Source organism: Neopsephotus bourkii, unplaced genomic scaffold (assembly GCF_033783945.1).
Source record: "Neopsephotus bourkii isolate Nb327-2 ecotype Australia unplaced genomic scaffold, CSIRO-AGI_Nbou_v1 NB_1615, whole genome shotgun sequence".
Lineage (NCBI taxonomy): Eukaryota > Metazoa > Chordata > Aves > Psittaciformes > Psittacidae > Neopsephotus > Neopsephotus bourkii.
In genome coordinates, this window is record NW_026902090.1 from 5,334,163 (window position 1) to 5,356,276 (window position 22,114).

General features: G+C 42.8%; 2 protein-coding genes across 6 annotated transcripts; one reads left to right on the forward strand and one right to left on the reverse strand.

The window, feature by feature from the left end:
- Window positions 1-559: 559 nt before the first annotated feature.
- On the forward strand, window positions 560-20,961 carry PDCD4 (programmed cell death 4). 5 transcript variants are annotated; one of them, XM_061372658.1, is made up of 13 exons: window positions 560-668; window positions 4,680-4,832; window positions 5,986-6,083; window positions 9,662-9,958; window positions 10,457-10,551; window positions 12,299-12,412; window positions 12,643-12,864; window positions 13,135-13,232; window positions 14,771-14,885; window positions 15,737-15,844; window positions 16,895-17,005; window positions 18,486-18,625; window positions 20,228-20,961. In XM_061372658.1, the coding sequence occupies exons 3-13, from the start codon at window positions 6,044-6,046 to the stop codon at window positions 20,286-20,288; spliced, it is 1,401 nt and encodes a 466-aa protein (XP_061228642.1). In that variant the 5' UTR covers window positions 560-668; window positions 4,680-4,832; window positions 5,986-6,043; the 3' UTR covers window positions 20,289-20,961. The 5 variants fall into 5 exon arrangements, with proteins under 5 accessions (XP_061228642.1, XP_061228645.1, XP_061228643.1 ...); XM_061372661.1 differs by having other exon boundaries at window positions 614-668; window positions 4,680-4,733; XM_061372659.1 differs by having other exon boundaries at window positions 636-748.
- On the reverse strand, window positions 18,757-22,082 carry BBIP1 (BBSome interacting protein 1). The gene is made up of 3 exons (XM_061372667.1): window positions 21,956-22,082; window positions 21,658-21,877; window positions 18,757-18,984 (listed from the first exon to the last, which is right to left on the reverse strand). Exons 1-2 carry the CDS (start codon window positions 21,999-22,001, stop codon window positions 21,708-21,710), a joined length of 216 nt encoding a protein of 71 aa, XP_061228651.1. The 5' UTR covers window positions 22,002-22,082; the 3' UTR covers window positions 18,757-18,984; window positions 21,658-21,707.
- Between the last annotated feature and the right edge of the window lie 32 nt (window positions 22,083-22,114).

The following is a 22,114-nucleotide window of genomic DNA, read 5'->3' on the forward strand; positions in this document are numbered from 1 at the left end:
GGCACCTTTGCAGAAGATGCAAAAATAAAAGTAGGCTGAAGGAAGAGAATGCAGAAGGCCAAGAGACAGGCAACTGAACAGAGCAGATTGATTTAACAGATACGATACATTTTTTGCCGTGTGCGTTATGTGTGGCAATTTATATTCCAAGTGGCACAGTAACAGACTCGACTGTAATCAAACAGCACTGCTGAGGTGTCAGGAGCACAGACGCTGCCTATCGAAAATATTTAAAACAGAAAGTAAAACTTTGAGAAACCCACAGCGAGGGGAGCACAATGGGAATGATCTGTGATGTTTCTAACCCAGCACCATTTCTCTCTGCTCTTCTCTGCTCTCTTCGGTGCTGGAGGTCGGGGACCTGTGTGAGTCATGGCAGCTGCAGCTCAGATAAACCTTGATGAAAAGCAAAGGCCAGCAGCAAACTGTCCAGGGCAGCCTGGAGACACCCTGTGTCTATTGTGAACTAGAGATTGGATAGGGGGGAAGGGCTGCTCCACGTGTTTTGGGGAACTTCAGCCAATGGATTCCTCCCCTGGGTGTTACAAGAGGGCTTGGCCAGCATGTGAGAAAGGGAGGGGAGAGTTTGAAAACAACGCAGCAGGCTCTAAGGAAGAAAGGCAGCTAGAAAGTGACCTGCTCGCCTCCGTGCAAGCATTCTGCTCCAGGTGACTGGCGGAGTTAAGGGTGGGAGCTGCTGGCGGGTCCCCCTTGGCACAGGTTGGAGTGGAGGAGGTCCTGGGTGCAGGTAACCCCGGGATGCAGGTGTTGGGGAGAGGATGCTGAGCTGCACAGCCCCCATGGGTTGTCTCAAGCTGCAAATTGGCCAGAAATGGTCAAAAGAGGGTGGTTTCTTTTTCTATGTGAGGAGAAATTCTGCTCTTTTGTTTTTATGGGGATTTTGGTGGTATGTTTGCTATTAATATGGCTGGGGGAAGAAGGCTGGGAGAGAGGAAGGAGGGCTCTACAGCTCAGAGATCAGCATGTGATCAGCTGTCTTTATAATATTGCAGGTGGTTTTGAGGTTAGAAAAGCAAAAAGAGGTGATATCTTTGAGCAGACTGGTTGATAACAATGGAAAAACACAATCTGTCATGTACATCAGACCCTTTTCAGGTCACAGTGTATTACGGATCAGATAGTATGCAGAGTCAAATCTAGACTAGATTTTCAGTGATTAATAACCCAGCTGCTAATAGAGAAATTCAGCAGAAGAAAGGGAAACCACATCATTTTCTTATCTGAAAGTATGCTGGATGGTTCAGGGGTTTTAATCTTCTTTTGATCACTGACCCAGCTTTTGGGCCTCTTGGAAGTGATCCAGTCCTAAATTGTACCAGAAAATCCTCTAGCAGTTTTCCACGGTGCTTTAAAATGTGTAAGTGGCATGATGCACTGATTTGGTATTTTGTGGCATCTTCTCTGGTGCAGGTTCTGGTTAGTTTTGTTTCAGTTTCTTTGCCCCCTATTTCCTTTTCACTGAAAAACATTGGTAAAGCCCTTTTTTCTGCCTTGCAAGGGAAGCTGGATCCCATGATCTGTTTGCTTGGTACATGCAATGGAGGTGCATAGAACAAATGAGATATTACTTTTTGATTGATGGGGAAACAACATCTTTTGAGGCTGCCTCTAGGTTGTATGTTAAAGAAGTCCTGTGTGAGCATGCTGAAGTGTCCTGACTTGAAAATGTCTGCAACTTAGTGTCTTCATGAACAAGAAAGGTTTTCTTTCTGTCGTTTGCCTGATGGGGAAAGGATTTATCATTAAAAATACAGCAATTGTGCTGCATGTTCTTTTAACAGACCACTGTTGGTTTAACTTTTAAACCAAGTTTTGACGACTCGTGCAGAACTGGGCCAGTAAATTAAATCAGAGGCTCTTATACAAGGAAGGTTTGGCTCTTATTTCAGTCAAAAGTACACTGATTTGGAGTAAAGTATACTGGAAAAATATGTAAAAGTACTATAAAATTCAAGCCATCATCTATTAACCGAGGAGGATTCTCTTGTTGGCAGCTGAAATATCCTGCAGTGCAAAAATACTAAGGCAAAAGGGATCTGTATTTGCTTCCCTCATATCACTGACTGCTATTGCTTGGGCTCTCCAGAGTGAAACATTAGAGAGAAAACAAGGGGTTAGCTGAGTTTTTAGGAGAAACTGTGAATGGAGGCAAAATACATGACAGGGAGACTAGTCTCTAATTAGGTGTCTGGCCTCAGGCAGTTCATATAGAATAAACAGGGTCAATGTAAACTAAACTAAGGCAGAAGGTTTGGAAGGTTGTAGATGGGTATGGCTGGTTTAGCTGAATCTTCACTGGGTTTGAGTCCAGCAGTGTGTAAGGTGGCTGCAGCACATTTGGATTGCCCGGCCAGCGAGTATCCTGTTTGCCAACTGCAGGCCAATTGCAGTGTTCCCCAGTCCCCTTGCCCAAACCCCTGTCCTGTGACACCCAATGAAGAGAATATAGGGGGGTCTTGTGTGAAGAGAGAGCAAAAGGTCTGAGATCCCCATGTTAGCAACACAAAGAGGTAGCACATTATTCATGTGATGGTTTTGGTGCAGAAAACAGATTTCTTATTGACGGAGGAGGACACGATGTTGAAGACAGGCAAGCAGAGCCGTCAGGGTTTCCTCAGGTCTGTCACTGCAAACCCAGACATCCCCTCACACTTCTCCCACATCCTGGCGTTCATCGTTGTCAGATCTGACCTAAAACCGGTCAAAGGCGTTGCTAATTGACACTACTGAGCCTCCTGAAGGTTAAGAAGTCAGGATACGATGACCAGGCACACTTTTGTGGGCGGACGGGGGTAATGTCATACAGGGCAATGTTAGTTGCGGGTCCGGTGCGTGCGGGACAGCCCCAGAGGCCAATTCCTCACACACCTCGACAGCGTAAAGCAGCTTCGTTTCAACCAGCAGGTACCAAGGGGCCACAGGGCCGGAGGAGGAAGGAGCCAAGCCTCGCCGCTTGCTCATGCGCCCTCCCGCACCGAGGGACCGCATCCGCCCGGTGAACGAGGCACAACTGCCACTCCTCACAGCCTGCGGCCCCCTCCTCCCCTCCCTGCACGAATGGCTCCTTCCGGCTTCTCCCCCCCCCCCCGACACGCCCGCGATGGTTTCGCCCTCTCTCCCCTCACTCCTTTTCCTGAGGGCTGACCGCCCTCCCGTCCCCCTCCCACCGCCATCCCCGCCTGCCGATTGGCTGCGGCGGCAGGCGGGAACCAGCCAATCGGCGGCTGCGCTGGCGGCCGTGTCGCTGGGGGGAGAAAGAAAACAACAACAAGCAGGCAAGGGTGTGCGCGCGGCCGGCGGAGGGGGGCGGGGCCGCGCCGCGGGAGCGAGCACCGCCGGTAACGGTCTCGGCGGGCGGCCTGAGAGGGGACACGGCCGGGCCCTACCTCCTCCTCCCTGCGGGGTGCGTTGGGGGGTGGCCAGGCCGCGGGTGCCGCCGTTGAGGGTGCTGCTCCTCTTGAGTGACCCCCGCCCCGGGCTCTTCGGCCGTGGCAGCCGCGCATCGAGCCCGCGCGTCGGTGTCAGTGTTGCTGAGGGCGCGTTCCGTGAGGTGCGGGTGCTTTCAGGCAGCAGCCGGGCGTGGTGCGCGCGTGTCGGGCCTGTGCTGCCCTGCGGGTGTTTGGCGGTAGGGCCCTGTGCTCCCTTCGGCCTTGGCTCTCGGTCACGCCCTCTCTTAAGGGCCGGAGTTGCTCCGCCATTGATTTCTTCCAGCGGCACGGGTTTTGTAGGGGTAGCTTAGTCTTACCTGCTTATACTTGCTATGGCCTCAGAACAGCTGGTGTTTGCAGGTCTCGAAAGCGTTGGTGATGGGAGGGGGGTTGCTTAATGTTAAGGAGATGAGAAAAATGGTGTAAGCTGTGTGAAAGTTCCTCAGGGGTGTTTTGTATAGGTGTATGGTCTTGATAAGTTTTGGAAGCTTTCTTCTGCAGTGTGTTTTGTTCTTAAATATTAATTTGCTGCTGTTTACCTGCTGTGGTAGAATTGCTTAGTATGTGCAGTGGTGGTGGGTGCAGAGAGCTGGGTGTATTTTATTAGTGGTTTTCAGAGATTCAGGAAATAACCCTAGTCTGCTAAACTCTTTTAGAAGTGCTGTTTGTGTCAGTGCTTAATCTGAAGATCTCTTGCAGCATTCTTATGTTGTAGGTACTTGAACTCTGTCCATTTTGTTCCTGTGTTACTTCCTTTGACATGAAATTTTGGGGCTATTCTGATGTTTTTAATGCATGTTTTCAAATTGTGTTCTGTAGTTGATTGGTGGTTCAGGGTTGTAACTGCCTGTTATAACTATGAAAAATATGAAGTGATGGTGTTTTTGCTACAGTAATAGCAGCATCCTGAAGCCCCAGCAGACCTGTTGGCTTGAGTTAATGAGAGGGTGCATTGCTAAATTGAGAGTGTCTGTCCTGATCAGTATGACAAAATGAATTGTAAAGCCCAGTTATTCCATCATCCTCATCACAGACGAAACAGGGTGCTGAGTGTCAAAAAGACAGCATATGAAAGTTGTGGTGTTACTTACTACGTTGCCATAGGCTGAGAATTTTAACTAGGATCTGATATGGAAGAAGTATTTCTCCACTTTAGGTCTTGATTACAAATGATGAAAATCATGATTTTTATTTAATGCAAGTTTTTGTCCTTTGTCTTCTTTTTCAAAGAGGTAGACAACTGATGGAACATTCCAGTACGAAGAATAAAACTGTTCTTACAAGGTAGCTTGCTCAGATTAGACTGAGATCCATACAGGAAAACAAAACCTCTCAACCAACGGAGACTGGGACCACTTGAGAACTCCTGAATGATCGGTTGAGGTAACTCAGGAAAATGTTTATTAAAAAGTAGTGGTGTGGTGCAAGGGAGGACTCGTTATTACACAAAGCTGTTAACTGTTTGGGTTGCTATTATGAAATGCAGGATCGTGACAGCTTGGTACTGTGCCCTAAACGAGGTTTTTTATTGCCAACGGTTTGTGATGAATCATTTGCAGTTAATGAGTCTGTGGTAGGCAAGTGGCCATACCAGAGGAAAACAAGGGAAGAGAAGAAAAGGGGAAGGGAGCACTGTTACTTGGTGTCACAAATGGTAAATTGTCTTCAGGGCAGCTAAGGGAAAAAAGGGAGCAAAAAAGAGACACTGCATTCTTACAGGGCAGACACAAATGTCTGCAATATTCACAGGACTACAAAGTGATCTGTGAAAGTCTTGTAGGTGAAAAAGTGTATGGGGAATTCTGGGGCTGCTTAATTTTTTTGTCTACATGAAGGGAAGATGGATGATGCCATCTCTTCGTAGTGACATGGGGTGGTTTGTAGATAAGTAGCTGCTAGGAGGAGGGAGAGAGTGACAGAAGTGTTGAACTTCATCCCTTGCAGATTGAATGGTGGTTGTGAAGAGTGTTTGAAGGGTGTAGCAGAAGCAAGATGTGAAAGTTTGGCAGCTGTATGTACACATACAGTAAAGTTCAAAGACTGTGTCCTTGAGGGAGGAATAAAAAAATGGCTTGTGTTCTAAGGGCTGGTCTGAACTTGATAAATTTGTACCATTTTATCAGTATAGTTCATGTGAAGAACATTTCTGTTATGGATGCAACTATAACATTGATATTGTATGCTCATATAAATTATCACTTTGCAGAATAGAACAGTCTAAATTGATAGAGGTGGCTTTTATCAACTAAAGCTGCATACAGAGGACTTTTCTCCTGGTGCCTCCTTTATAAGCAACAGAGCTGACAGCTGCTAGGACATCCAGGCTTAGATAGGTGTGTTTGAGGGTGGTTCTGTCTCATGTTGCACCATTTACCTTACCAGGAAATTTTTAGGGGTTGCTAATAGTTAATTATAACTTTAAAAAAAAAACCCTTGTTTTGGATTGTATTTCATGAGTGAAGCCTTTGCAGCTTTTTACTACTTTAAAATTTGGTCTAGTGCTTTTCTTCCCCTAAGCTTCTCTGTTTCTCTTTAGGCCTTGGAAGGAAAGCATTGAAGACTTTACATTTCACAGTCAGTTCTGTTAAGCAGCTATGGAACTAGAAAAGGACCACATTATTATTTCCCCCACAGGTAAGTAATACTTGCAGAATCTTTTTACTTAAAATTGCTGACCTGAGGTGTTCTCTGTAGAAAGAATTTATTACCTCTTGATTTTTTAACAGTGCTCATTAAAAAATCTTCACCAGAAATTTGCAGAATTCAGTTATATACCAGAGTATCCTGCTTTATCACACTGATTTCAAAAACTGTTTAAATTATAAAGTTAACATTTCTTAATAAATAATAGTGGCTCTGGACTCGTTATCATCTGACATCATGTAGTCCTGGTGTGAAAAAAAGAATAAACTCAAAAGTAAAGACATGTAGGTTCATTTGAAAGGTACAAATTCTGCTTTTATATAGCTGTTAAGTTTAAATGGTGAGAGGCTTGAACTGGAAGTGGGTTGGCATGGGAAAATATACTGAGTATTTGTTAAAAGATTGAACTGAAGTTGACTAGTTCGTGCATATTGCAGATGCCTTTTATGATGCTCAGTCAAGTTAACAGAGTTCCGTGTGGTTTTCTCTGTCTTCCAAGGGTTGTGATGATCTGCACTGACCTTCTTATACCTAGGAGGTTTTGTGGCTTTTTAAGGTTTTTTGGGGAAAAAAAAAAAATCATATATATGTTAAAATGGTATGTAATGCAGTTGAAGAGGCCACATGCTCTATCTGACCTCTTATTTTAAACCTTAATTAGCTCAACGTAGAAGATTGATTGCTTTTCAGCATTTCAGAGTTCTATTTGGATTATAGTTGGGGAAACTGCTAGATAGCTAAACTGACCTAATTTGGTCAAATGAAATCGGTGTGTAGGTAAGTACTTGCTGGATGCTTAGTTAGGTGACACCAGAAAAGCACAGGTTGTAAGTGTGCCTGCTAGGCTTGGTAGCAGGGTAATAAGAGAAATAAAAAAAAACTAGTTTAGAAATGCAGTGAGAAATACAAAGTCTTAGAGGTTGGATGTTTCCTGTGTAGGATTTCCTTTAGTCTTTGAACCCGAGGTCAGGATTGTGTAAGGAGGTTGAACTGTAGCCTCCCCTTGTAAGGGTCGCCACGTTCAGGACTGACTTGTGTTAATGGCTGGCCATTTTGTTTAGAAACTGAGAAGTGCTCACTGAGAAGTGTAGTTCCTGGAGGGCCAGATGGCAGGTCTAAACTGCATAAATCATGGGAGAGTGGACACGAAGAAGTATTTAAATTCATTTTTCTGATTGTGCTGATGGTGTCTCCCCAGGGAATGAGAGGAAGGAAACCTGTTTGGCTTTGCCTTTTTTTTTCACCCTCTCTGCTAGCTTTATGGAAATCTTTCGTTGTTCTATTAAAATGTTGGACAAACCGAGAAAGCCTGTTGTGGGGAATCTTTTCCTGGACATGGTGCATGCTTTTCTTTTTCAGCTTGCTGCAAGCGTAAAAGGAATGCTTTTGTGGGAGCAATAAGTGGAAAAATGAAGCTTAAACTGGAATGGCTGCATCATTGTTCAGCCATAGCATTCACATCTGTGAACACTAATATCTAAATGTTGCTTCTTTGATCAGGAAGGAGGCAGTTGTATCAAACTTTCTTCATTTTGTACTGTGCTATCCCCTTTCATATAGGTACATACTTTGAGGTTGGAAATGTTCTATTAGTGCACTTTGCTTTCAAAACAATTTTTCATGAACCTGTTTTGGATGAAAAAGCAGTTCTGAGAAGTGTTGCCAACTGAACATTGCTAATGAGAATGTATTGGCATGATGAAGTAATATATTTAGCTAAGTTAAAATACAAATTCAGAATGCTCTTCATATTCTGGGTTTATGACAGTCAGCTTTTCTGTAAAACAGGCTTGGCACAGCTGGAAAAGCAGCTTTCTCTGTGTGCCTCATGAGAGCACTTCCTAGGGTTGGGGCTGTAGTTTGTATTTTGAGACTCTACTGAACCCTCAAGAAAGAAGGGCTGTGTAACAGAGTTGAGGCTGTGTCCTTTGTGTGTTTTACAAATTTCAAGAACAACTGGGATACTAACTGGGATGTAAATAGGTCTCCAGGGGCATTTTTCTATCTTGATGGGTTAAGAAGGGTAAGAAGAGCTTACAAAGACTTTTGCTTCTAATGCAGTCAGTAAGACATTCTACTGAATCACATGGCTCAGGTGGGGGACATCCTACCTTTCTGAGACAAAAGACTTGAGATCCAAATTTTAAATGTGCATTAACTTCCTGAAAGAGTGAAATGGCTGCACTTCCCAGTGCTCTGAGACAACTGCAAGTTCCTCAAGTTGTGAGAGAGTGTTTTGTTGGCTGTTAAACAGAGCTACTCTATATGAAACAAACCTATTATATGATTGCACTAGGGAACAAACCATGGCCATATTAGAAACCATCTTGATAGAAGCTACAGTGAGGGGCAGTCCATAGAGAAGAGAGATCACACTCTTTCATAGAATCATAGAATAGTTAGGGTTGGAAAGGACCTTAAGATCATCAAGTTCCAACTCCCCTGCCATGGGCAGGGACACCTCCCACTAAACCATGTCACCCAAGGCTCTGTCCAGCCTGGCCTTGAACACTGCCAGGGATGGAGCATTCACAACCTCCCTGGGCAACCCATTCCAGTGCCTCACCACCCTAACAGTAAACAACTTCTTCCTTATATCCAATTTAAACTTCCCCTGTTTAAGTTTGAGCCCATTACCCCTTGTCCTGTCACTACAGTCCCTAATGAAGAGTCCCTCCCCAGCATCCCTATAGGCCCCCTTCAGATACTGGAAGGCTGCTATGACGTCTCCACACAGCCTTCTCTTCTCCAGGCTGAACAGCCCCAACTTTCTCAGCCGATCTTCATACGGGAGGTGCTCCAGTGCCCTGATTATCCTTGTGGCCCTTCTCTGGATTTGTTCCAACAGTTCCATGTCCTTCTTATGTTGACACCAGAACTGTACACAATACTCCAAGTGAGATCTCATGAGAGCAGGGTTTCAAAAGAGTTTATTCTCTGAGTCTTTGTTACTGAACTCCCTAGCGTTTGGATTAAACAGCTTTTTTCTTTTATAACTTTAAACACACAAAAAAGTAGTGATGGTTTTGTATTCTTGCAAGTCTAAATTACTGCTTTACCAGCTATTGTACTGTATTTGAAATTCCCTCAATGGGGAGAATGTTGGTTGATGACTTAGGAGATGAATTTCACAGTGTTGACTAGTCTGTTAACATTACTGACTTCTTACAGAACTTACTGTATTGGCAGTTTTGCTTGTGTCTAAATGGAGCTGAGTGGGTGGAGTGAGAATTAGGTACTTGGAGCTTCTGTACTGAGGACTTCTGATAGTTTTTGTTTAACAAGGGCGGGTGTTTCTGTGGTTTACCTGTTTATAAATGGTTTCTTCATTTGCTTTCCAACTCTTGACATATGTTCTGTTTAGATTGTGGATGGTTTGTGTGGGGGAATAAGGAACTCCTTATGACTGTGATGTGTAGACATACTTCAAAGCTAATGTTATTTGCCTTAATGCTGTTGGAAATAAGAGCTCTGTTTAATATTGTAATCCATTTTAAATGTAGCATGTTTTGGTATTCTAACATGAAACTGTTTATATCGGATTCTTTTTGCTCTGTCTCCTTTTTAAGAACTTGAGAATCTAAGTGATGCTCCGTTTTCCGGTGATGAAGAAAATGGTGTGTCTGAGGAACGAAAGACTGAAATCAATGGAAATTGGATTCCTGCAACTTCAATTACTGAGGCTAAAATAAATGCTAAAGCAAAGAGGCGCTTGAGGAAAAATTCTTCCAGAGATTCTGGGAGAGGAGACTCTGTTAGTGACAATGGAGAGACGCTGAAGGTTGGAGCTGCACCAACGAGCCCAAAGGGGAAACTCCTGGACAGGAGATCCCGGTCTGGAAAGGGAAGAGGTCTACCAAAGAAAGGTTGGTGTAGCTTAGCAAAGAGAGTAGCATGATAAAGATTCTGTCCAAAACATAGTGTGTTTTTTCTACTGGGAATCATTTTCATAACCCACAGTCTTTGTGCAGGTGTTTGGTTCTTTATGTTAGATAGTAGGTGATGATAGAAGCCAATAATAGGTGGCATTTTTATCAGAAAATTTGGCATGTGTATCATCCATTAATTTCTCTCTTCACAGATTTAATGTGAAAACTTGAACTGTTGGTGGTTCACAGGGCTATTAATTCAACCTTAAAGCATGGTTATATTTGAAGGTTCAGAGTTCAGCCTTTAGCAATTTTTGTGCAGTTTTATACTGCTTCTAGTATCATACTGGAAAGTAGTTGCTGAAGTGGGAACATATGATAAAAGCACACTTCTCAGTGTATATACATCACTCTTAAGTGAAAGAATGTTGGGTTGAACTCAGAAGTATTCTTTGTAAGCTGGTGGTCCTTGCTTACTGTCACATATTTTGCCAGGTGGAGCAGGTGGTAAAGGAGTTTGGGGAACACCAGGTCAAGTGTATGATGTGGAAGAAGTAGATATTAAGGATCCTAATTATGATGATGATCAGGTAGGCAAATAATTTCTTTGCAGTGTTGTTTTTTATTTCCTTTATTGATTTCAGTTGCTCTCATGCTTATATTAACGGCAGTTTGACCTTCTGAGTTGTATGCATGTCACCCTGGCTGTACTAAACGCTCATTTTATGTTCAGGAGTGAATTAGGTCTAGTTAAAGACAGTGGACGTAGAAGTGTCATGGTATAATACTCACAAATCTTACCCCCCAAACTCTCTTTCTGTGCTGCCTTAGCCAGCAGCCTTTTCCTAGGTGTTGTTTTCACTTTGGCTCTCAAAGAGGTGTATGTTGCAGTGCTGTACTCTATTGCAAACAAGCACTGCATTAAAAATGCAACACAGAGTGAGTCAAGTTAGGGGTTTAGTAAGGGGCAGTATCCTGTATAGATTTTTTTTTTTTTTTCCTCTCCCTTCTCATTCCCAACCGTCCCAATGTTTTGTATCTCCTTGGTATAAACACTTCAAACTGGTATGAAGTTGATAGCCTGGATATTTTGTTTACAGGTATTTATTTAGGGTATGGTTTGGAAGATTGTACCCTACAGTGATATTATTGGGGGGGGGCGGGGGGGGGGGGCAGAAGGAGGGAAGTGAAGTAAAGCTCATTGGGCAAAGGGTGCTTTGTAACATGAAATCGCAGAGGAAACACTGATTACCAGCTGTAGGTTACTGAAGTATCTAAGATCAATACAACTGTCAGACCGTGAGTAAATTCTCTGTAACGTAAACAGAGCGATGGAGGTGTCCTTTGAGCAGAAGCTGTTTGCTGTAGCCATAGCTGCTGAGAGGGTGGCATGTGAGAATGTCAAAACCTTCCAGTACTATTTTTTCCCCTACGGTTCAGTGCTGTACATTAACAGAGACAGCTATGAGAAATGAAGCTGGTGAGTCCATAAAAGAAAGTTTAATGAAGAATCAATATTCCATTGAACTTCTGTATGCTCAGCTTTTTTAAAGTTGTGTAAACAGAGACTGATGTGATGGAATGATAGGCTTTTGGACTTAAGCTATACTTCCTGATCATGGAAAGCTTCTTTCCAATCAGCACTAGTTGGGAAGCTGCTTTGTTCAGATTTCTGTGATCTGTAGTATTGCTGTAAGTATTACTTCCGTAGTCTGTGAGGAGCAGAGAACTGAATTACAGCAGGGAAATCTGCTCATGATGGAACTCTGCAGGACCAGGTCATACAGGAGGCGGTTGCTGCGTGATTTTTCTCCCCTTAGGGAATGTCTTTGTTCACAAATATTCTGAAAATGCCTTTTCTCTGAATTGTACATGCTGTCACCTGTCTGGTCACACAGTCACTAGGGAAGAGGTAACACAGGCAGGCTTGCTGTCAGGAACTGGAGTGCCACTTGCAGGGAAAGGTGCTGACAGCTCAGTCTTGTGCTGGGCTGGGACAGGAGTTTCTGTCGCTCTTCCTTTGGTACGTAAGCACTTGATCTCTGTGTGGATGTGGTGTCAGGTGTCAGCAGGATCCTAGGAACAGACTTGGGAATGTTTACCATTATTTAACTGCAAATTCAGCCTTTCAGTTGAATTCAGCTAACAGTATATTCAAAATATAAGAAGCATGACATTTAGCCATCATCTTCCATAATGGTAGAGGCATAATCTGATGTTTTCTGTCAGAATACTGGCTACCAAGGCTAATAAAGCATTAAGAATGTAGAAGATACATTTTGAAGAGACAGTACTGCTTACAAGAGGGCTATGTGCTTTTGTTGTCTTTTAAAATAGGAGAACTGTGTCTATGAAACTGTAGTTTTACCTCTGGATGAAAGAGCATTTGAAAAAACTTTGACACCAATCATACAAGAGTATTTTGAACATGGAGATACTAATGAAGTTTCGGTATGTGCAGTGCCTTTTTATTTCTTTATCTAGCCGCTAACTGCTTTACTCTGTAGCTGTAAACGAGCATGTAGAGATGTTGGCAAGAAATGTGCAGTAAGAATACCTCAGTAGTTATATTAATTACATGAGCAGAAGCATATATGTAAATACATAATACACATAGATATTAGGTGCGTGTATTTATAAGTTTATATATTAATCATCTTTGCTTTTCAAATCTTATTTAGGAGATGCTGAAGGATTTAAATCTTGGTGAAATGAAATACAGTGTGCCAGTGCTGGCTGTCTCCCTGGCATTAGAGGGGAAGGCTAGTCACAGGGAAATGACATCCAAGCTGATCTCCGACCTTTGTGGGACGGTAGTAAGCAAAACTGATGTGGAAAAGTCGTTTGATAGATTGCTTAAAGAACTACCTGAATTGGTGTTGGATTCTCCCAGGGCACCACAGGTATATTTGTTAAGTTCTATGCTTGTAGTCAAAAGCTTTTTCTTCTAAAATGTTGTTAAAATTAATCAAGATAACTGAAACAGACTCTAGTTTGAGTAACACCTATGGATTTTCGTGCTGTTTATAATCCCTTGCTACTTTCTCAGGCTGAGCCTTTACTTTGAGATGGTTTACTTAAATAAAATCTGAAACCCAAGCATGTTATAATTGTCTACTTAGAACTACTTTCAAATTCAACATCTAATTAAAACTGCTTCTGTTGTGTTGCAGTTGGTGGGCCAGTTTATTGCTAGAGCTGTTGGAGATGGGATTCTAAGCAGTACCTACATAGATGGCTACAAAGGCACTGTGGATTGCATCCAAGCTCGGTAACTTTCTTGCTTTCTATATAGCTACAGTTTTCTATTTCAAATACCAGAGATGCTGATCAGGAATTTAGGACTTCAGGATAAATGAAGTCACTCGCTATAACTTCTTATTTTTAAACTTAAAAAAAGAAACCCACAAAGTCTGCAACAAGAACAACACCAAAATCTAGAGTGACTTGGGTCAGAGGAGAAATACTGAAAGTACCTCAAAAATGTATGAATACATTTGAGTTCAGTTTGTCAGGCTTGTTGTCCAGCTCATGTTTGAGGGTGGAAAAAGAAGAGCTGAAATAAGAAGTGATTATAAAAGGTTTTGTCTTTAGAAGAAGCTTTAATGTGATTAATGAGTAAATATAGCATCAGGACAGCTGCTGTAAATATGTTGTGAAAATACACAAGGGATTAACTGTTTTGCCTTATAAAGGTTTGAAGCACACGCAGTGCTTTCCCAGACATTCTCTGTAATGCTTTATTTATTTTTCAAGAAGTCTAATTGTTTTCCATGTAATTGTTTTCCATGTCAGGGTGAGAAGCTTAGGGAGCAGTCTCTGGCAAAAAGGAACATTTTAATAACTAGTCATGGTTTATTATTTGCCCCCATAAATGTATGTTTCAGGCTTGATACAAAGTTGTTGAACATTTTTAGCTTCTGGAATGGCAATTAGCATTAGCATTAGCATTAGCAAACATTAGCAATGGTTATGGTTGGGTACTTCTGTAAGGAAGGGAAATGCTTAGCTGCCTAACTTGAGGGTTCAAGGAGTGGAAATTGCCAGTTCTACAAGTGTCTCCTGCACTTTGAAGGACCATAGCCTGATGAAGGACCATAGCCTGAATGCTGCCCACCTTGGGATGCTTTGCTGCCTTGGCTGTTTCTTGGACAGTCTTTTCTGCTCATTACATCTTGCTGAATAGTGTAACTGTTGTTGGCCAGCCCCCAGTATGAGGATTGGGATAACTGTTCGTTCATTAGCTGGATAGTGCTTAACTGGATCTGAAACTTCTTTTTTTCACCTTTTTCATTCTTTTCTCAACAAACTGGCAGGCTTCCCTAGTTCATGCCATCTCTTTGCAACTACATATTTGCCTTCTGGAGTACTGTTTTGGGTTAAATTGTCAAGGTTTCATAATTCTTTAGACCCAAAGAGAAAATAGTATTTCAGTAGACAGGCATCTCAAACCTCTTTTGAGACACACATGCCAAGCTGCATTCTTGGAGGAGGCTGGATGCAATCCACCTCTGAGAAAGAAAATACTAAGTTCTTGTGAGGATGCTTCAGGTTCTGTGTTGATGATTCAGATCTGTTGCTGTCACAGGATTGTTTCCTGAACACAGCATGGTATAACCAAAAAGGTGAGAGAATGTGGGGAGCTGGCTTGCTGGCTGCTTGATCCAGATGTTCCTGTGGATTTGTTAACCCTGACTCCTTACCAGGGATCTGGTCACTTTGCCCAAACGGGAATGGCAGTGGGGGAGGTTAGAGATGCATTTTAATGAAGTTCTGCAATAACTTTTTCAAACTAACTTTGCTTTCTAGAGCTGCACTGGACCGAGCTACTGTGTTGCTGAGCATGACCAAGGGTGGAAAGCGTATAGACAGCGTGTGGGGGTCAGGAGGTGGGCAGCAGTCTGTGAAACACCTGGTTAAAGAGGTAACTGCTTCTACAAAACTCTTCTTTCTGGAATTTGCTGTCTGTCTAAGCCTCTCTTGTTTGGAATGAAGACATGAAGCATAGCCTGTAGCAAAATGATGTCTTGAGTGTTGAGTTAGGGTTGGTTTGGGTTTTTTTTTTTTTGAAGATTTGTTATTTATTTATATAAAATAGTTTTTAAAACCTGCTGCAGGCCATTAAGTTGATTTTGTAATGTTCATCAGTGGTGGGAACATGCTGGTACAATTGCAAGTATACACTTATTTTTGCTTTAAGCAAAACTTTTAAGCACTTAGCTTTTTAAGAGCTTTTAATATAAAATGGTGAAATAATTAGAAGAGACAGGATGAAACTGGCTAAACTTGATAGACTATTATTATTATTTGGCATCATGGATTAAAAGCACAGTAATAAATGAAAAAGAGAGAGGAAGAAACAGGAATGCGTAGAGATCCATGCTACGAAATAGGCAGGTTTAAAGGAAAAGGTTGTGTTACAGTTTCTGGGTTGTGAGTGTAACAGATGATAGGAGGAGGAGTTCAGGGGAAAAGATAAACTTAATTGCTCCCATATTAACCTTTTATGGTGACATGCATCTTATAAAGCAATGTTTCTGGTGCTTGTATGTCTGTATTAACACTATGGATCGGTATTTTGCTTACACCGTGTTTCAGGTTGCTGATAATGTCTCAATTAACATAGGAATTTAATCACACTTGTAAAAACACTAGCAGCAAGTTTCAGGCACTGACCTGCTGCTGGGCTGGTTATAGAGTATCAGAACAGTTGACAGCTTTTACATTTTACATCTACTTGGTGTTGGTTGTTATGTTTGTTTTAAAATCCAATAGATTGATATGTTGCTGAAAGAGTATCTGCTTTCTGGAGATGTATTGGAAGCTGAACGTTGCCTTCAGGAACTGGAAGTACCCCATTTTCACCATGAACTTGTATATGAAGTAAGGAGAGATCAAGAGTCTCTTTAATTGTCTGTAATATGAACAGGCTTGGTTTTGTTTGGATTTGGGGATGCAAATATTCTAACTGGAATCTGAAGCTCAGGTTGCTTGTTCTGATGTTATTTGAATAATTAAATAGCTTAATGTAAAGTTAATGGTTTGTGTACGTGTTTGTTGTACACATTGTGCAACAGTTAAGCTGCTGCTGACTCTGGGAACATCCAAAATTATTTGTTGGGTAAATAGTTGAATTCAGATTATTACAGATTCCTAAAAAAGAAGAGATTTTATTTTCTGCTGAGGAGCAGCAGCAAAATCCCCCATTGTTTTGGTGTCTGTTTCCTTTTAGTTTTGGATAACTGGGTATTCACCTGCTTGTGTTAAGTTGCCTTTTTAGGGTGGGATTGTTCCATCTAGTACATTTGTAAAAGCTCCAAGATATTTCAGAACCAGACTGTAAGAGAGAAAGATCTTTGCTATATCTGGGAGATGTTCCCATTTGTACTCTTTTATCTGCCAAATTAGGAGATGGTTGTTTACCAGGAAAGCTGAACACCCACAACCTACAATTTTATTTCCTTTTTTTGGTACATTGACTTGTTTTTAGAAAACTCCTTCCCAGTAGAAACCCAGAATCTTTTTAGTTGATGGGGTTGTGCAGATCTGTAAGTTTAAAAGTTCTTTAAAATCACAGATACAAAAAGAATCATAGATACAAAATTAATTTCATAGAATTAATTGCCATCTGTACTGCAGCAGCCAGATGGGTATAGTCGTGGATCTGTCAGTGCAGAGCCAGAAAGGCAGTGCTTTTCTTTCTCTCTAGTTCTTTCTGTTTTTTTTTTCATGCCTTTTATCTTTATCCAAATCACTTTTCATCAGTTTTCCTTTTCAAATAATAATACACTGAAATTGTGAGTGTGTGGAACAACTGGGCTTGTCTCCCCAGAAAACATAACAACATACTCCTTTTTGCACCTTGTATGCTGTACACAACATGTACTTGAACCACTCCTTTCTTTTAGTTAACACTTGCATTGTTTGTTTTAGGCCATTGTAATGGTTTTGGAGTCAACTGGGGAAAAGACCTTTAAAATGATACTGGATTTGCTGAAATCTCTCTGGAAATCTTCTTTCATTACTGTGGACCAAATGAAAAGAGTAAGTGTAGCGTTTAGGGAATTTTGTGTAAAGTCTTCCAATATTTTGTATAGCTTTTACCTTCTTTAAAGTACGGTTTGTGGTTGACTGCCACTTTTAAATGCTCCATGGTTGTTCTGTATCCCACAGAAATAATCTGTCATTGGTACATGTACAATACTTGCCCTGTACTGGAAAAATTAGGAATTAATTCCAAGCAGCAGTTCTCTAGAGCTGTGTCCTGGGTTCAGCAGTAGCAGTCATTTTTTCTCCTTCTTAGTAGCTGGTGCAGTGCTGTGTTTTTGGCTTTCGGCCTGGGAACAGCGCTGATAACACCGATGTTTTTAGTTACTGCTGAAGTGTTTAGTCTGACCAAGGACTTTCTAAGTCTCATGCTCTGCCAGGGAGGAGGGGAAGCTGGGAGGAAGCAAAGACAGGACACCTGACCCAAACTGACCAAAGAGGTATTCCATACCACAGCATGTCATGCCCAGGATGTAAACTGGGGGAGTTACCCAGAAGGGAGAGCTCACTGCTGGGTCAGCCTGGGTATTATTGATCAGCGGGTGGTATTGTATCTTCCCTTGTTACTTCCTTTATCATCATTATTGTTGGTAGCAGTAGTGATTTGTGTTATACCTTAGTTACTAAATTGTTCTTATCTCAACCCCTGGGAGCTACATTCTTCCGATTCTCCTTCCCATCCCTCCAGGAGCAGGGGGAAGAAAGGGGCGGGGGGAGTGGACTACATGGTTCTGATTTACAGCCTGGGCTTAAACCACAACAAACTGTAAGATGCAGAATACTGGAATCTTCAGTCAAAGATTTTTTAAGTGCTTTTATGCAATTAAATGGTTATAACCAGTAATTTTACATGCTGTAGTATTTTGTAGTAAAATGCTTAATCTTAAATACAATTTTCCCTTTTATCCAGCAGTTCTTTGTAATTACAGTAGTTCAGTGAGGACCCACTTAATTCCAACGTCAACTAGAACAGTGTGTGTATATATACATATATACACACTTGGAATTCTAGGTATGAATACAGGACAGCAGTCCTGTCCCAGAGCAAACCAGGTACTACGCAGGCTTGTGTCAGAATTTACCCAGCCACACTGCGAAGGGAAGTGATAAACTCAGCTCTGGTTGTCACAAGTGTTTTCCTCACTGCATAAACTGTGGTGCTGGAGATTTGTGGCCACATTGTCTTTATTTACATGGAAGAAAGGTGAAGTTGTCTTCCTTATGTTACTACTCATGCAGCAGTGGCCAGGCTAACATACCCATTCTGTACTGTCTGGATTTCTGACTTGTAAAGACAATAAAAGTTCAGCTAGGTGGCTGTGCAGTATCATGGTATTCCACTGACTTGCAGCTGCTCTGATTTAGGCTGCTTGAAACTGTCCATGGACCTATACTGAAAAATCCGAGAATGCCAAAGGGTATTTGTGTAATCAAATCCTGGAATAACCAGGTGATTGTTTGAATTCTTACATTGCAGGGCTATGAACGAGTTTACTGTGAAATCCCAGATATCAACCTGGATGTGCCACACTCCTATTCTGTGCTTGAGAGGTTTGTAGAGGAATGCTTTCAGGCTGGAATAATCCCCAAACCACTGAGAGACCTCTGTCCTTCAAGGTACTTGTTTTACTGTAGATGGGTGAAGGCACTGCTTTTTGTCCCCACTGTAGGTAACAGAAAGCAGGGTCTTATGATCAAAGTATTACAGATTGATACTGGAAACTATGGAAGACAGAGACCCAGAGGGCTGGACTGGTAAAAAGTTTATTAAGGTGTTATGGTTATCCTGTTATGGGATAAATAGTTGAGGAAAATAAGCCTCCAATGAGTCTGTTGCAGGCCTGTGTGCTCTCCAGAGGATGAACGCCTGCTTCTCCTCTGTTCTGCTGATCTGCTTGCTAGGGATCAGTGCAGTACTGAGATGGAAGCTTCAGGTGTCACAACGATCCATGTTGGTGACAGTGAAAAACTGTGAGCTATAGTGGGGAAAGGAAATAATTAAAAATGGCTTAAAAATTTGTTTAAACTTGCCAAACAGCATGAGTAGAGTTTTAAGACAAGACCATTAATAATGTTTACGTCAAAGGTATAGAACACTTAATTTGGAAAAAGCTGTACACACTTGATGCCTTCCTATCTCTCCTGTGGTTTGCACAGTGCTTCTGGTTTTGTCGTTTTCGTATCTGTAGTATAAACAACGCTGTTTGAAGTGTAACTGATCAGTATTCTGTTCCCTCCTTACTGGTCACAAACCCCTTCTGAGTTTCATTTCATGTAGGGAATACACGCAAATTTTAAAATATGATGTTAAATCTATTACTCAAAATTTTATGCATCGAATACTATTTATTAGATCTTTTCCTATTTGGATGTTTTGTTGGGCTTGTTAAACTATCCTGACAGTTTGAGGTAACTTCAGATTTTGAAATGTTGGCGTCTTTACCCAAACCAGCCTTCATTTGTGGACTTCAGGCTGAAAACTGAGTTTATGAGTATTTTGGTACTGAATGTTTTGCAGGTTTGGGCTGTGGTAGGGTTGAAAGTCAGCATTGCAACAAAAGCTTCATTGTATTTGTTACCAGTAATGCACTGGGGGGGGCATTTCTTGCTTATGTACTTCAGTTTTGGGTAGAAACTCACCATTCTCAGACTTTCAAACTTAGCATCTTTTGCAAGTGTCAACATTCAGAGGTGAGCAAAGTAGAAAGCACTTGACAATAGAAATTAAAGCAAGAAGCTGGTTAAAACAAGCTGGCTGCAAGATTCAGATGGATTTTAAGCAATTTATCAGTGATTAGGAATGTTAGCTAATATTGCTGGATGAGCATGTCTTTCATTTGATGGCCTTCATCCAGGACTGTAGTGATAGGACAAGGGGAACTGGGTTCAAAGTGAAAAAGGGGAAGTTCAGGTTAGATACAAGCAGGAAGTTCTTTACTGTGATGGTGGTGAGGCACTGGAATGGGTTGCTCAAGAAGCTGTGAATGCTCCATCCCTGGCAGCGTTTAAAGCCAGGTTGGACAGAGCCTTGGGTGACATGGTCTAGTGTGAGTCGTCCCTGCCCATAGCAGGTGGGTTGGAACTGGATGATCTTAAGGTCCTTTCCAACCCAGATCATTCTGTGATTCTGTGACCAGGAGAAGATTCTTAGATAATTGTGATAAGAACAAAGCAGCAATGCTACTGTGAACTAAAACTATACTTTCTCCTTTCTTGCAGGGGCAGAAAGCGTTTTGTGAGCGAAGGAGACGGAGGTCGTCTTAAGCTGGAGAGCTACTGAATGTGAGAACCAGCTCCTGAAGCCTTAAATGTTGAAAGGGAAATAGGTATCTATATATATATATGCAAACACGCATGCTTTTCTGGTGTGTGTATGTATATATGTATACACATATATAATGTACCAAATTTAAGAGTTGCTTAGCACAGTTCATATTTTTTTAAAAGCACATGTTTTGGGTACAATCTTTTCTTTTCCTCAATAGTTTTATAAATTTCAGAAAGAAAAGAATTTCTTTCTTTGGGCATCTGGTAGAACAACTGGCCACTGCTGTGGTGGTGCCTTCCAATAAGCTATCGTTTCAAGTGCCATATGTGTATGACCTGATCATTCCACATCCGCATCCATGTCTGACTGCAGCTCTTTCTTTCAAGGACAATGTTGTCATCATAAATCACCATTTATACAAAGCTTTATAGAAGGGTCAAGTTAAGCTGCTGTGATCCCATTTCCATTGCTGCTGAAGAGATACTGTGCTTTGGGAGAAAAAAAAGCTGTTTCTTTGTTTTAAGAAAATGGAGTTGGGTCATAAGAGTAATGCATCTGTTCCAGGGGAGAACACTGGTTGGTTTTAGCCCCTGTGTACCAAACTTGTCTTTTTTGTTGTCTTTTTTTCTATGTAACTGGAAAAGTGAAAAGTTCTGGTAAAACATATTAAAAATATTTTTTGTGATGCTGCTTTTCCTGCCTCCTTTGATTTTTCAAAACAGAACAAATCTAACCCTGTAAGTTCTGAAGTGGGTGAAGTCAGCTGTACATCGAACTGTGCCCTTTTCTATGACAATCTGCAGCAAAGCACCAACTAACTGAACTCATGGAAAGTATTTACCAAGTATGGTGTTGAGAACAAGTGCCTGGGGTAGGAGCAGCCAGGCTGGTGCAGTGGAGATGCTCTGGTGTGTGTGTATTGCCTATGTGCCTCTGCCCAGCCCCTGCTCAAGAACAAGACCGAGCCAAGGAAGACTTTACATCGACAGCACAGAGCCCCTCCTGCTCCCTTTCATGTTTCACGTTGGTGCCACAACTCCGGGTGCCTGGCAACACCGGCACCTGCCGTGGCAGGGCCGGGGAGACCGTGTCGCCGCTCCCAAGCCAGCCCGGTAAGCCATTACCGGAGCCATGGGGTCGTGTAACGGGCCTCCCTCTCCACCTTATCTGCCCGGGCCTAGCACTGCGCCTGCTGTGGTTATGATGCCCGTCGAAGCTGGCGAGCCCAGAGATGCGTTTAAAACGTTGCTTAGAAAGCGGTAAGTGAAACTTCCACAGGAGGAACGCCAGGCCACGGATCGCCACCTCCCGCCTCCCCGCTCCAGCAGCACCCTTCACTCAGGGCCAGCCTTTAATCCGCGAGTGCGTTACAAGCGGGTACCTCCGAGTCACGGACACCGCAGGGCACCGGCCCCCTCTTCGGGGCCTGGGCTACGGTTGGGGCTGGGGCTGAGGCTGCGGTGCCTCCTCAGCCTGCCGCGCCGCCGCCTCCAGTGCCGCCCGCTGCAGCGCCTCCAGCTTCTCCAGCGACACCGACTTGAGCGGCAGCACCTTGGGCTTGCACAGCACCATGGATGCCGTGTCCTCCACCGACAGCTGCCCTGCGAGGGAAGAGAAGGGCCGGGGGTGAGCGCCGGGGTCGGGCAGGCTGCGGGGACCCTCCCGCCCGCTGCACGTACCTTGCTTGGGCAGCACCTCCTGGAACGCTGCCTTCCCCTCCGGCATGGCGGCTCCGTCTGCGCATGCGCACTTCTGTGGAGGGGAGAACTACAGCTCCCGGCATGCGCTGCGTGGTAACCCTGCGGTCAGACCGCCTACGGTTCCTCAGTGCATGCTGG

Bases quoted from the DNA above. Each gene is read 5' to 3' on its own strand.
- BBIP1 (XM_061372667.1), bottom strand. From the start codon at position 22,001: ATGCCGGAGGGGAAGGCAGCGTTCCAGGAGGTGCTGCCCAAGCAAG. The intron at 21,878-21,955 runs GTACGTGCAGCG...CTTCCCTCGCAG, and splicing joins GGAGGTGCTGCCCAAGCAAG to GGCAGCTGTCGGTGGAGGAC.
- PDCD4 (XM_061372658.1), top strand. From the start codon at position 6,044: ATGGAACTAGAAAAGGACCACATTATTATTTCCCCCACAG. The intron at 12,865-13,134 runs GTATATTTGTTA...GTTGTGTTGCAG, and splicing joins ATTCTCCCAGGGCACCACAG to TTGGTGGGCCAGTTTATTGC. The intron at 15,845-16,894 runs GTAAGGAGAGAT...TGTTTGTTTTAG, and splicing joins ACCATGAACTTGTATATGAA to GCCATTGTAATGGTTTTGGA.